Below are 13,520 nucleotides of genomic sequence, written 5' to 3'. Positions count from 1 at the left end.
CGGCTCCAACAAAGTAACAGTACCTGTTTTACCACTAGATGGCGGAAGAGCAGGGATGTGCTGGCTGCAGCCCTGGAGAGCTGCATTGCCTGCTGGGAAATGTAGTCTCACCTGTAAAAGTGCTCGAAGGTGTTGGCCAGCTCCAGACCGGAGAGGAAGAGCATTGGCTCCAGGAACTGCTGCAGCTGGTTGAGCGTCTCCACGTTCCCAGAGTCGACACCGCTCTCCTGGATCATCAGGTCGATGTACTGGGCGAACCTCTCACTCACCTGTACGGAGAGAGGGGGGGGGGGGTATCAGAGCTCTGATACATGAAAATCAATCAACTCAAAACACACAATATATTCAAACTCTCAGGGCCAGTTTCTTGGACACAGATTAAGCCTCGTCCGAGACTAAATCTAATTTTGAACGGAGACTCTCCATACGAAACTCAATTAGGTCCAGGACTAAGCGTGTCCCCGTGTCGGTGAAACCGACCCTTAATGCCCTAAGCGGCGTGGTGGTAAAGGAGACCCCAGAGTAAGGTGCAGTGTGAGTGACCCACGTGCATGGCGGTGAGGATGGACAGCTGCAGCAGGGCAGCAGAGAAGCCCTGCCGCAGGGCCAGGACGAAGGCCGTCTGCTGGCCGAACAGCTCCTCCATGGCGTTCTTCAGACGCAGGTACATGTTCCTGTACCGCTCCACGAAGTCCGGCTGGCTGCAGGCTGAGTCCAGAAACTTCTTCACCTGGAAGAAGAACGATTTTCACACCCCTGTCTGGCAGGCTTTTATTTGACTTTGAAATTCACAGATTTTTTTTCTTTTTTCTGCTGTGACCTAATTAAAGGTGATGAAAGCTTTACGTTTGAATGATTAAGTGACTGTACAGTTCAGGGCAGACGTCTGTGTTCCCGTGTGGAACAAAACAATAAAGCTGTACACAATAACGCAGACAATAAAAGATGCATTAATGTATGTGCAATGTGACCACAGGCCATTTTACTCACGTCACTTAATCGCAAAGTGGTTTATTGAATGGTAAAGGTCTTAAGTGGCATTCAATGAAATAGAAATGTAAAATTAGCCGTTTAATTATGCACGATGCATGCATAGTTCTGAGCTCATTAGAATGCAGGCTGAGCTATGAGGCAGCTGGCTGATTTTCAGGCTTTTGTTCTGCCTGCTACGAGACCGCAGGGAATCAGGAAGCAAAGACGCAAAGCAGCCGCAATGTAAAGTGTTTTACCGCTTTCTGACATGGCAGTAAACAAGGGTTAGCACAAACAACGGCTTAGAAAATAAAAGCAGAGTAACTGGTTATAAGAAAACCCAGAATGCAACACCATCCCTCCGAGAGGTGTGCACCCCCAGGTGCAGGCAGAGAGGAGGATTACCCAGAGCGCCCGTGCAGGTGTGCATCCCCCAGGTGCAGGGAGAGAGGAGGATTACCCAGAGTGCCCGTGCAGGTGTGCGGAGCGGTGCGGTTTACCTGTCTCTGGACCACGCCCTGCCAGCACTGCGCGATCCCCGCGATGCTGCTGGCGTTCTTCACTTTGGGCCGGACGCTGGAGGAGGAGGACGAGGACGCCCCTGCGTCTTTGTTCTTTCCCTCTTTGCCATCTGAAAAACAGCACTTCATGAGCCAAAATGGCGGACGCTCTCAAGACCCTGCTGATTTTTACAGAAACAAAATGGCAGACCAAAGAAACCAAAAAAAAAAAAAAAAAGACAAACTATTTTAAAGAGTATCCTGAGAGAAATGTGATCACGCTGCGTCAAAACACAGTATGCTGCCATTTCACAGTAGTTACAGTTACTGCAAACGTGGGTCAGTGAGTTAAATAATAGTTTTTAAAAATTAAAAGATTTAAAAAATGAAAACAAATGCATTACATGGGCTTCTATGCTGTTACTTACTCTTTAAATCTTTGCTTCGGTTGATACCTTCTGAAAATAAGAAAGATATCTTCAATATAGAAGCTGCCAGAGGCTTGCCAGCTGATCAACAGCTGATCTTGCAATAAGTGGTTTTCATTGAAAGCAACTAGTCTGAGCGGATGAATTTTTGCATTGCTGAAAGAAAAGGTGATGAATTGCCAAAACATGTACAGTACCAATGTTGATCTATTATGTTCAGCTACAGCCAGGTTGCCTCTAAAGCAGGACAGGGCCATTGGAGTCAGATTCAGTTCCCATTCACATTGAGTGTCTTAGTTAATTCCTTAATTTTAATTGATTGTTTTTGACAGTTAAAGCTGGATTGGACTGGACGCCCTGGATGTTCCCGGGCTGAGAACCCATCCCTGTTCTAGAGGCTGAAAGCGCATTGAAGGGTAATTACACTCACCATCACATATTCTTTTTAGCTGCGAAAGTGTTTGTATACTTACATTATAATGACACATTTTAAAGCCACGCTGTCATTTCAACATTTCTAAAATAATATCATTAGGCAGAAAAAAAAAAAAACTGAACAGTGCTGATTGGTAAAATACTTCTTGCTAATGAGATCCTAACTCCACCCACCCCAGGATGCATTTTTCAAAATGGCGTAGCGGGTGGAGCCAGGCTGAAATGGGGAGTGCAAGTACTCGTTAAAACAAGCTTGTTGGGATGGGTGTTGGGGGGGTCTGGGGGATGGGATGGGTGTTGGGGGGTCTGGGGGATGGGATGGGTGTTGGGGGGTCTGGGGGATGGGATGGGTGTTGGGGGGTCTGGGGGATGGGATGGGTGTTGGGGGGGTCTGGGGGATGGGATGGGTGTTGGGGGGTCTGGGGGATGGGATGGGTGTTGGGGGGTCTGGGGGATGGGATGGGTGTTGGGGGGTCTGGGGGATGGGATGGGTGTTGGGGGGTCTGGGGGATGGGATGGGTGTTGGGGGGGGGTCTGGGGGATGGGATGGGTGTTGGGGGGTCTGGGGGATGGGATGGGTGTTGGGGGGTCTGGGGGATGGGATGGGTGTTGGGGGGGGGTCTGGGGGATGGGATGGGTGTTGGGGGGTCTGGGGGATGGGATGGGTGTTGGGGGGTCTGGGGGATGGGATGGGTGTTGGGGGGTCTGGGGGATGGGATGGGTGTTGGGGGGGTCTGGGGGATGGGATGGGTGTTGGGGGGGTCTGGAGGATGGGATGGGTGTTGGAGGGGTCTGGGGGATGGGATGGGTGTTGGGGGGTCTGGGGGATGGGATGGGTGTTGGGGGCCCTGGGGGCCCTGGGGACACAGCAGCAGCAGCAGCAGAAGCACACTCACTGGACTTGACCGGGGGTTTGAGCTCCTCGGTGTCCACGCGGCTGGTGTCCACGTGCACCAGCAGGTGGGTGAGCCGGCGCACGCGCGAGTTGAAGATGGCCGCCCGGCTCTTGCAGCGCTTGGCCATCTCGGCGTTGTCCAGGTACTCGCTCAGCAGCCAGGAGAGCGGGCTGAGCACCGGCGTGTCTGCGGCAGAGAGGAGAACGACTTACAGCACAGAACAAGCCTGGTCTGGTCCTAGGTCCAGGTGGAAAAGGACAAATAGACACTGGAGGGTAATGCAAGGCCTGCCATTATATGGATGGGTCTTCTGGGTGAACGGTTGGATTAATTGAGTCTGGATAATTTGAGGATTGGGTGACAGTTTGGATGGTCGGGTTGATCAGGTGAGTGAGTTGTACGAGCGGGTCATAAAGAGGCACCGAAGGACCTTTGACCTCCCCCAGGCCAGCCCCCCTCTCCCAGCACTGTACCCCAGAGCTCAGGACAGCCCCCACATACCCGAGAGCGTGACGCTCTGCACGATGGGGGTGATCAGCGCCTCCCAGCAGGTCCGGCCCAGAGCCTCCGCCGCCTCGGCGTCCGGCAGGAAGCGGTCAGCGAACATCTGCTCGTGCCGCAGAGCGCTGTTCAGCCTGCCACAGGGAACGGTCAGCCATTTTACACCAGGCGGGAGGCAGGCAGGGGGCATTCAGTGACACAGGCAGGTTAAAACGATGTGCACAACATCTGTAAGAGGTGTGTAAGAGGCGTGTAAATTGAGGAGTTACTTGTTGAAGAGCTGCAGCAGCTGCCCCTTGTCCTCCAGGATCTCTTGGCACCAGGTGTGAGCCTTGGTGGTGTAGAAGAGGTAGGTCCGGCAGCACAGCTGCTCCTTGAACACGGGCCAGAAGGTGGGCTTGGGCCCCAGAACCTCGAAGCCGTGGACCCTGGTGTCGATCCCGCCCTGGAGGAGGGAGGACCGCCGCAGTGAGTTAACGGCGCACGAGAGGGCCAGCCTCCCCCTAGCCACTGCCTACAACTGCAGCCTCCTTCACCTCTTAGCAGCACAGGCTACATACAGACTGTGTGCTGCGGGCCCCCAGTGTATGAGGCATTGTCCTGGCTGTGCTTTCATCAGACAGTGGGGACCCATTTCAGCTCAAATTTCAGTACAAGCTCAAAGTTACTCACAGGGTTCACAACGCGGGTCACTGCAAAACAAAACAAACAAAGAAGACAAATGCAGCACGTACCTGTTGACACCTCTTGATCCTGATCTGCACTATAGACCAGAAGCGGGTCATGTTCTCCAGGAGAACAATGCGACTGGCTGAAGGCGGTACGTTCACCTGTCAATACAACACGCAGGGTTGGGAAATCGCCTCTTGGGTGTTAAAGGGATTCAAAAAGATTTACAGCAGCACACAGTATCACTGGCATGGAGTGAAATGCACAGAAGTGAACCATGGAGAAAGAACCCCAGCAGTTTTAGAAAGTAAACCTGTAAACTTTGAGACAATGGATCATGCAATGGTTCAAGTAGAGAAATCAAGCCTCTGGAAATGGGAGTCAATGCATGTACTTGGATTGAATAAATCTAAATAAAACCACTATCGACAATCACAGTTTCAAAATAAGAACACAAGCTCCGCCACCTTCTGCATAGCACACCTGGGCATCAAACGCTTCAAATATGCATACAGAAACCAAAATTGGGATTAAAATGAAACTACGCCAACCTGTAGTATTGATATGTGCAACTCTCAGTCGCGCGCAACGCATGCCAATGCTGCACTCACCGTGTTCAGCTCGGTGTTGATGTTGGTGGGGTCGTCTCCGCCCAGCACGACGATGCGGGCTGGCATGTAGCTGGAGTCCTCACTGGCCACCAGCACCGCCAGCTGCCTGGATCGGGGAAACGGGATGTTTTCATTCAGCGGAGTTCTTTCTCAAAGCCTGCTGTTCGTACTTCTCAAAGGGGGTGGGGGGGTGGGGGGGGGGGGGCAGAGAATGTACTCTCCACTGCAGTGCTGGAGGGACACGCGTTCATTCTACCTCAGGCTACTCTGCCATATGCTAATGTAAACAGGCAGTAATACAAGCCAGCACAGAGTATTTATATGTATAAAAAAAGAATACAAAAAAAACAGCTGCGATTTAGGTCACTAAGGGCTATTTGAGTAAGCAGAGGCAGATGCGAAAGCAAATCACATCCACCTCTCCACTTACTGATGAAAGCATCCCGGGGCACTGACTGTCCAGGGCCGAGGAAGACATTTATTTTCAGAGTTTGCCCTCCTTTCGCATTTTGATGTTGTCATATTATTCAGACAGGGGGAAGGCAGAGAGGGATGGCATTACCAGAGTATAAAGGGCCAGGGCAGGGATCAAACCTATCAAACCTATAGTATATAGACTGTGCCACACACCTCGCCTCATTGAAACAATATTTCAATATAGAGAAATACACATAGCTTCTGTACGATGCAAAATTCATACAATAGCGTTTTGGTTTTTGTGTGTTTTCCGATACATTTATTAGAATATCCCCAATAACAAATGAACCTATTCCACATTTAAACATGCTCCTTGGACACATTTACAGGCTCAAATCACACGCAACACATGAAGGAGAAGTGAAGGATGAGACGCACCTAATCACCACCCCCTTGTGCATGTAGATGTTGATAAAGTGGGAGCCCGTGCAGCCGTTCGACTCCCAGAAGGTTTTGGGGTTCTTGTCGGTGAGCTTGTTGGCCCTGTGGTGGTTGGAGGAGACCTCCACCTTCTCCCAGCACTTGTCCTCCTTCAGCTCCACGCTGGACCCTACAGGACCCAATCAGCAGACAGATCAGTTTCAGCAGGACCCAATCAGCAGACGGCTCGGGTTCAGCACGACCCAATCAGCAGAGAGCTCAAACTGCCAGTCACACGACCCAAATGACATCCAGATCTTTAGATTTGCACTGAAGCCAAAGTAGCAGTCACATGACCCATTGGAGAACAGTCACATGACAGAGACGCAGTCACGTGACTGATACAGGACACCTATGGTTTTTCATTTATGCAGAAGCTGAAAGGTCAAGGAAAAGTGTAACATGACCCACTGGACACCTGTCACGTTACCAAACAGACATCAGTCACATGACCAACTTGCCTATCCAGACATTTGCACTCGAGTAAGAGGAGGCTTCCAGACCTTGGCACAGGTTGCGGAGAAAGACGTCGAAGAAGGGGATGTTGATGGGCTGGTGGCTGCGCCGATGCTCCTCGATCTGGCCCAGAACCATCTGCAGAGACAGGAAGGGGAAGGAACCGTGGCGGTTAAAACATGAAACGATTACGCAACATATGCAGTGCAAACCAGGGCGACGAACTGATCATAATGCACGTACGCTGCATTCAAATGCAATTAAAAAAAAATACACCAACAAACTGGCTTTCATTGTTTTTGGCCGGCTTTAAAGGGCGCAGAGGGCTGTTCCCGAGGAGGAAAACAGCCCAAAAAAACTTGACAATTTCAAAATTGTAAAACATTAAAACATACAATTATCATACCATTACTGTCTATGTAATATGAGCAATCGATAACGAAGTGCAGGCAAACTATTGGAAACGACACACGCGAACACACCCCCGGATCACCATCCCCCCAGAAGCCCCCCAGAAGCCCCCCCAGCACGCGCGTGAAGTGGAGCGGACCCCCGGACAGCGGTAAAGGAAAAAACGGAGCTCGTACTAAACCTGAATGCATCCAGCCAGTATGCTGGTGGTCATTTTCTTGTAGAGGCTGGCGTACTTCTCGCAGTCTCCGATGAGGTCGCGCAGCTCGGTCACCAGCAGCAGGTTGGTGCTGTGCTTGTCCAGCGCCTTGATCAGCGCGTCCTTGGTGCCCAGCCGGCACATCACCACCGCGTAGTCCTTGTTCAGCGTGGCCAGCCGGTACAGGAAGCGGATGAAGAGCTGCACCACCTGGTGGAGGGGAGGAGCACGGGGAGCGTGAGCGAGAACGCGTGCCTTTGGTTTGGCTTCAAACCCGCGGCGCTCGAATCGAATGTCCGCGACGAATCTAACGGAAATATGTCTAACGATATTCAATTGAAAATAATTTTATTTTCATCACTGAATCCTCCCCATTCCCTCTAACACAGTGGCTCCCAACCCAACCCCGTTCCTGGAGACCTACCATCCTGTAGGTTTTCATTTCAACCCTACTTGGGCCAACCTGATCCTACTATTAAGCATTTCAATGTGCCCTGTAGCGCTGAGGTTTGCTTTGTCTGGGTTGGCGTGAAAAGGTTACAGGACAGTCGATTCTCCAGGAACAGGGTTGGGAACCACCACTCTCGCCTATCACAAACGTGCAGGCAGATGCTAATACTAGCAGCCGTATATCGCTGGCTAGTGCTACTCACAGCACTGCCCCAGTGAGTGGAGGGACGGGTTCCCTACCTCTCGGTCGTTGATGAAGGCGGTCATGGAGGACAGGCAGGGCTCGATGCTCTCGTGCCAGGGCAGCAGATCCTCCTCATAGTTATCAAGGAACTTATTCAGAATCCTGAGAGGAGGAGATGAACACATAGCCGGTTAGTTACTGTCATTATCACCGTCACCACCTGGCCATGTGCCCCACTGTTATGGACACTGATTCACTTATGGCTGAAGGGTACACATGGCTGACAACACAGCAAAATCCAATTCACCCAGCTCTTCATAAATAAAGGAAAGAAACAATGATTTATTACAAATATCATGATGTGGCACAATGAAGCAGAGGGCATCAGAAAAGCCAATAATCCATTAAGGATGACCAAAGGGGAAGAACAACAACAAACAACCTCCCCCCACCCCAGATAAATCCAGACTGAAGTCCACACATGACTGCTAGGCTGATTATCATACTCACACAAACTATGTGCTGACCACTGATTAAACTCAACAGTCATTGACTATAAGAAAGAAGTGGCTAAGGTACATGCCTAGGACCCAGGTGTAGCCACAAAAAGACTTGTGCAACTGTAGCGCTGCTCTAGGGGGGATTGTGGTCTGCTTTGTCTAATGAACTGTCAAAGTCGTTCTGGATAAAAGTGTCAGCTAAATAACCATAATGTAATGCAGAGGCCCACAGCCCGCAGACTCTGGGGCACCGTGACGCTGGCATAGCACAAGAATAAATGATTCTGAACTGATGCCGGCCTTGTGTTTTACATCCATCCATCAGTCTTGATTCCTGGGTCATTTCTACTCCAATCATCATTAGAGTACAACTGCGCTATTACACGGCTACCAAACTAATGTTAACAAAGACATTAACCTAGACTACATTTATTATTATTACATTATTGGCATTTGGCAGACGTACAGTTGATTGGACTAAGCAGGAGACAGTCCTCCCCTGGAGCAATGCAGGGTTAAGGGCCTTGCTCAAGGGCCCAACGGCTGTGCGGATCTTATTGTGGCTACACCGGGATTAGAACCACCGACCCTGCGTGTCCCAGTCATTTACCTTAACCACTACGCTACAGGCCGCCCAGTATTATACTACAACAGCAGTTCCTAAAGCTGTGACCCACAAGCAAATCCTCAGGCACTCGGACCTTCAGCACTGCTGCTAACCGCGGCCCCTCAGGACTGACCTCAGGATGGAGAGCTGGGAGGTGCGGTCCACACGGTGCTGGTCCATCAGCAGCCGCACCAGGTCCTGGAAGGTGTCCTTGTTGCGGGTGACCTGGTTGCGCTCCTCCTCCAGCTGGGAGGTGTCGTCGCAGAGGAGCTGCTCCAGCGTCAGGATCACCTCCTTGGTGGCCGTCATCTCCTTCAGGCTCACCACCAGCATCTTCAGCCCCGTGTCCTTGAAGTCCAGCTCCTCCTTCGACTCTGCGGGACGGAGGGGCACGGCTACTGAACAGTGTCGCAACCGGTCCAGTCAGACCTTCTCAATTTCACATTTTCAGGGTGGGGGTTTCCAGGTTGAGGGTGGGGGTTATACGGGGCTCAAAGTTGGAGTTACAGGGTTCGGGTCCTGAAGATACGGTTCGGGGGTTATGGGGTGCAGGTTTGGGGGGTCACGGGGTTCATGCGTACCCTTCTTCTCCAGCTTGTGCACCATGGAGATGTGGTTGAGGGCGATGATGGCCAGCATGGTCTCGGCCCGCGGGGCGGTGAGGCACTTCTTCAGCACAGCGCTGATGCCGCAGGCCACCAGCTGCTCCGCCAGGCTCTTATGGCTGGCGATGAGCATGATGACCACCAGCAGGCCGTCCCGCACCGACACCGTGCATCTGCACAGGGCGTACGCAGGGGACAGATTAACACACGGCCCACGCAGGGAGGAGACTAAAACACAGCCCACAGAGGGGAGAGATTAACACACAGCCCAAGGAGGGAGGAGACTAAAACACGGTCCACAGAGGGGAGAGATTAACACACAGCCCACGCAGGGAGGAGACTAAAACACAGCCCACAGAGGGGAGAGATTAACACACAGCCCACGCAGGGAGGAGACTAAAACACAGCCCACAGAGGGGAGAGATTAACACACAGCCCACGGAGGGAGGAGACTAAAACACAGCCCACTGAGGGGAGAGATTAACACACAGCCCACGGAGGGAGGAGACTAAAACACAGCCCACTGAGGGGAGAGATTAACACACAGCCCACGCAGGGAGGAGACTAAAACACAGCCCACAGAGGGGAGAGATTAACACACAGCCCACAGAGGGGAGAGATTAACACACAGCCCACAGAGGGGAGAGATTAACACACAGCCCACGGAGGGAGGAGACTAAAACAAAGCCCACAGGGGGGAAAGACTAACACACAGCCTTAGTCTAATTGATAAATAATCACCCACCCTCCATTATTACAGCATATGCTAGTTTTGCAGACACAGGTCCGGGGCTAATAAGAGTTTTGTATGGAGAATCTCCCTTCAAAATAGAATTTAGGGCAGGACAAGGCTTGATCTGTGTCTGCACAATTCCTACAGATAGAAACATTTACATTTGATTACGTTGCATTTGCATTGCCATTTAGTAGACACTCTTATCCAGAGCGACACACGCAAATTCTGGGCATTTTTTAAAATGACTATTCATTTACCCAGCCGGATATACTGAAGCAATTCCATTTGCTCAAAGGGCACAATGGAACCATACCATTATGGTATACAAATGAGTTGCAAGCCCAGCAAAAGGCAGAGCAAGGCCCTTAACCCCACATTGCTCCAGGAGGGATGGTCCCCCTGCTTAGCCTAATCAACAGTACGTCGCTTTGGATAAAAGTGTCAGCCAAATAACATGCAATGTAATGTAAAAACCATTCAGGGGTGGGGGGGGGGGGCAAACACGATTTGAAGACACGGCCAGAGAGGGCGCGGGTTAGGCACAGTGACCCCAGTGATGGTGGGCCTACCCCGAGGTGTTGAGCATGAGCTCGATGGCGGTGGGGATGGCTCCCAACAGGCCCTTGGAGCCCTCGGGCGTGGCGGAGCCGATGCTGGCGAAGATCTCCAGCATCATCTGCGTGCCCGACTCGGACAGGGGCAGGCAGCGGCCCATGCTGCGGATGTCGTGCTTGCTGGCCCCCGTGATCACCTTCAGGGCCTGCGGGGGCCACAGGGCCACAAACACAGAGTTACAGACTCGTTGCTGAACCGAGGTCCCAGAGCACCGTCCTGCCTGTGCTTCCCTTTCCCCACATTAGTGCCTGTGCGCTTTCCCTTTCCTCACATTAGTGCCTTTGCACCGTTTATCTACTCCAGTGATAAATCAGTGCTAGTCAACAATATTTTCCCGAAGTCACCAAAAATATGAATAAAACCGTGAAACCACGTCACCTACTGTTTATTTACTTCAGTGATAAATTATTGCTAGTCAACAACATCTTCCGAAATGGCCAAAAACATGAATAAAACCATGAAACCACACGTCACCAAGCTATTTAATGACGAACTGAATGCTCCTTTAATCACGAATATTCACCCCCCCCCCAAACCATTCAAGCATCTCCTCTCAGTCTCTCAGATTTATTTTAGAAAATCACTTTCAGGCTTGTGCTTCAGGGAGCAGGCAGAGAGGCACACACAGCCCAGACGGGGCGGTCTTCGGCGTGGGACTCACCGCCAGCGCGATCTTCTGCACCTGGGTGCAGCCGGGGTGGTCCTGCATGAAGGACAGGATGGACTTCACGCCGCCCTCGGTGGCGAAGGACACCCTCCACTCGTAGCGCAGCATGAGGATGCAGATGAGGCGCAGGGCGCTGACCACCACCTCCTTCGGCTGCCCGCTCAGCATCTCCACCAGCATCTTCAGGATCTTATCCCTGCGGGGGAGGGAGGGAGGGAGGGAGGTCCTCACTCAACTTCCCCAGAAATATCCCCCGAAGCTAGCGCTGCTCGAACTTCTAACCCAGGGGTGCACAACATTTCAAGCTTTTAGGCTGACCCATTTCAAGCTTTTAGGCCACCTTCTGCTCTTAATGACTTAATTAGCGCAACCATATCTTGGATCTGACACCTGTACGAACAGCAGCTGCAGACACAACGAGGTTCCTAACGATGTCACTGCGCTCCAGTATAGGAGCGAACCAGCAAAGTTTATAGAACTGTCAAAAACTCAGGTAATTGGCTGGAATGAAAACCTGCATGCAGACCGGCCCCTCCAGGACCGGAGTTTATGCACCCCTGTTCTAACCTATTTCAGCTGGTCCATCCAAGCCACCCTGATTGATCCACAGGAGGGCGGAGTTAGGGGGTGGGGGGGCGCTCACCGGACGGTCTGTGCGGAGTCCGTTCTCAGGGAGCTCCTCTCCTGGGGGCCCTCCTCCATCAGGATCTTGGCGATGAACTTCATGCCGGCGAGCTGCTGCCCTGGGTCCGAGCCACTCTTCTTCATGATGTCCACCACCTCGCCCATCTTCTCCAGGGAGTTCTTCTTGCCCTGGATCTTCGGGTTGTTGAAGACTGAGAGAGAGACCAGAAGAAATGTCCAAACGCTGCCCGTAGGCATAATATTTCATCGCTGGAGCACGTACACCACACAGTTTCAAAAGTGCTATATTAAGAAAGAGTATTATTATCATTAATCAATACCTCTTAACTTATATTTGTATTTTGCCACAAGCCTGTGTCATGACAGGTGATGCCTTAAATGATGTTTTGTTCCAGACACAGGGTGCACTGGGGGTATTCTTTTTCCATTAGGGAGAGACTGTAATATTAAACAGCTCAATGCCTTCATCTGTCCCCAGGGAACCGGTGCAAATCACCGCCCGAGAGCACTCATTTACGAGAATGCATTAACTTTACAAGAACCTGTTCAGCAATCCACAAATACTCACCAGGGGTAAACATTAGCCCAGTCTTCCCTGAATGACAATGAATGAACCGAGGACGGTCGACGTAGCACTACGACGCCACTAACGGCCTTCTGCGGCTAGCCGCTAACCTTTCATCTTGAATGAACCGCGAACGGTCGATAGAGCGCTAGGAAGCCATTAACGCCCGTCTGTGGCGAACCGCTAACCTTTCATCTTCTCCTCCAGGTCCTCGGGGTACTTGGACTCGTCCTCCTTGGGCAGTTCACTCTCGGCGTCCGAGCTGCTACAGTTGCCCGAGTCGGAGGGCGCCTCCTTCTTGGGCTTCTTGGAGACGCAGCCCAGGCCGGCCAGGGAGGAGGAGGTGGAGGCGCAGGGGCCCTGCTCCACCAGCTCCATGGGGCTGAGGGAGGTGTGCAGCAGCTCCTCCTCCAGGCCGCCCCGCTGCAGGTAGTGCTTGCTGAAGATGTGGGAGCACTGCAGGTCGCGCAGGCAGGACGCGGGCAGGGCCTGCTTCAGGTAGTGCAGCACCTTCTGGGCCACGTCGCCCGGCACCGACAGCTCCACCAGCGTCACCTCGTCCAGATCCTCCATCTTAATGTGACAGGGGCGAGACGGTGATGACACCCACCTTACTCGCAGGAAACAGAGGAGTTCCACCAATCATAAGGAGAATGCCTGTAACATCCAATAGAATTACGCTGACAGTGGATATACGCTGGCTATAATTACATTGCATTTCGGAAGAACAGGAAGTGTTCTTCACCAAACACAATCAGCGCTGTTCTATTGGCTGTTATAAACCCTCTGTTTCCCCCCCCCCCACCAGTGTGCTGATATCATTCCAGCACATACTTATCCACGAGCAAACCCTTTACAGCTTTAGAGCGGAAAGATTGACCGTTTGGATGAATGTTCTCTCAGACAACAGGAGGAGGCGTCAAGCTCGTGTGAACACAGTGTGTGCACGTGTGAGTGTGTGTGTGTGCGCT

The 13,520-nt window shown here is 51.8% G+C and overlaps 1 protein-coding gene across 5 annotated transcripts in view; it reads right to left on the bottom strand.

Moving 5' to 3' along the window:
- Window positions 1-13,520, bottom strand: part of LOC133118056 (cullin-9) — a 42,770-nt gene that overhangs the window by 13,733 nt on the left and 15,517 nt on the right. For 2 of the 5 annotated variants that reach the window (XM_061227711.1, XM_061227713.1), the window contains exons 7-25: window positions 12,738-13,122; window positions 11,983-12,175; window positions 11,334-11,535; window positions 10,627-10,817; window positions 9,298-9,494; window positions 8,850-9,090; window positions 7,666-7,771; window positions 6,958-7,185; window positions 6,371-6,503; window positions 5,868-6,039; window positions 5,013-5,118; window positions 4,467-4,562; window positions 4,002-4,177; window positions 3,733-3,866; window positions 3,232-3,417; window positions 1,901-1,930; window positions 1,473-1,603; window positions 548-730; window positions 112-269 (exon numbers count right to left, since the gene is read on the bottom strand). In XM_061227711.1, coding sequence (XP_061083695.1) covers window positions 112-269; window positions 548-730; window positions 1,473-1,603; window positions 1,901-1,930; window positions 3,232-3,417; window positions 3,733-3,866; window positions 4,002-4,177; window positions 4,467-4,562; window positions 5,013-5,118; window positions 5,868-6,039; window positions 6,371-6,503; window positions 6,958-7,185; window positions 7,666-7,771; window positions 8,850-9,090; window positions 9,298-9,494; window positions 10,627-10,817; window positions 11,334-11,535; window positions 11,983-12,175; window positions 12,738-13,122 — 3,248 coding nt within the window. The remainder of the gene's footprint in view (window positions 1-111; window positions 270-547; window positions 731-1,472; window positions 1,604-1,900; window positions 1,931-3,231; window positions 3,418-3,732; window positions 3,867-4,001; window positions 4,178-4,466; window positions 4,563-5,012; window positions 5,119-5,867; window positions 6,040-6,370; window positions 6,504-6,957; window positions 7,186-7,665; window positions 7,772-8,849; window positions 9,091-9,297; window positions 9,495-10,626; window positions 10,818-11,333; window positions 11,536-11,982; window positions 12,176-12,737; window positions 13,123-13,520) is intronic. The other 3 variants (XM_061227714.1, XM_061227715.1, XM_061227712.1) reach the window with 2 other exon arrangements.

Source organism: Conger conger, chromosome 18, assembly GCF_963514075.1.
Source record: "Conger conger chromosome 18, fConCon1.1, whole genome shotgun sequence".
NCBI classification, from domain to species: Eukaryota; Metazoa; Chordata; class Actinopteri; order Anguilliformes; family Congridae; genus Conger; species Conger conger.
This window is presented reverse-complemented; position numbering and strand designations above follow the sequence as displayed.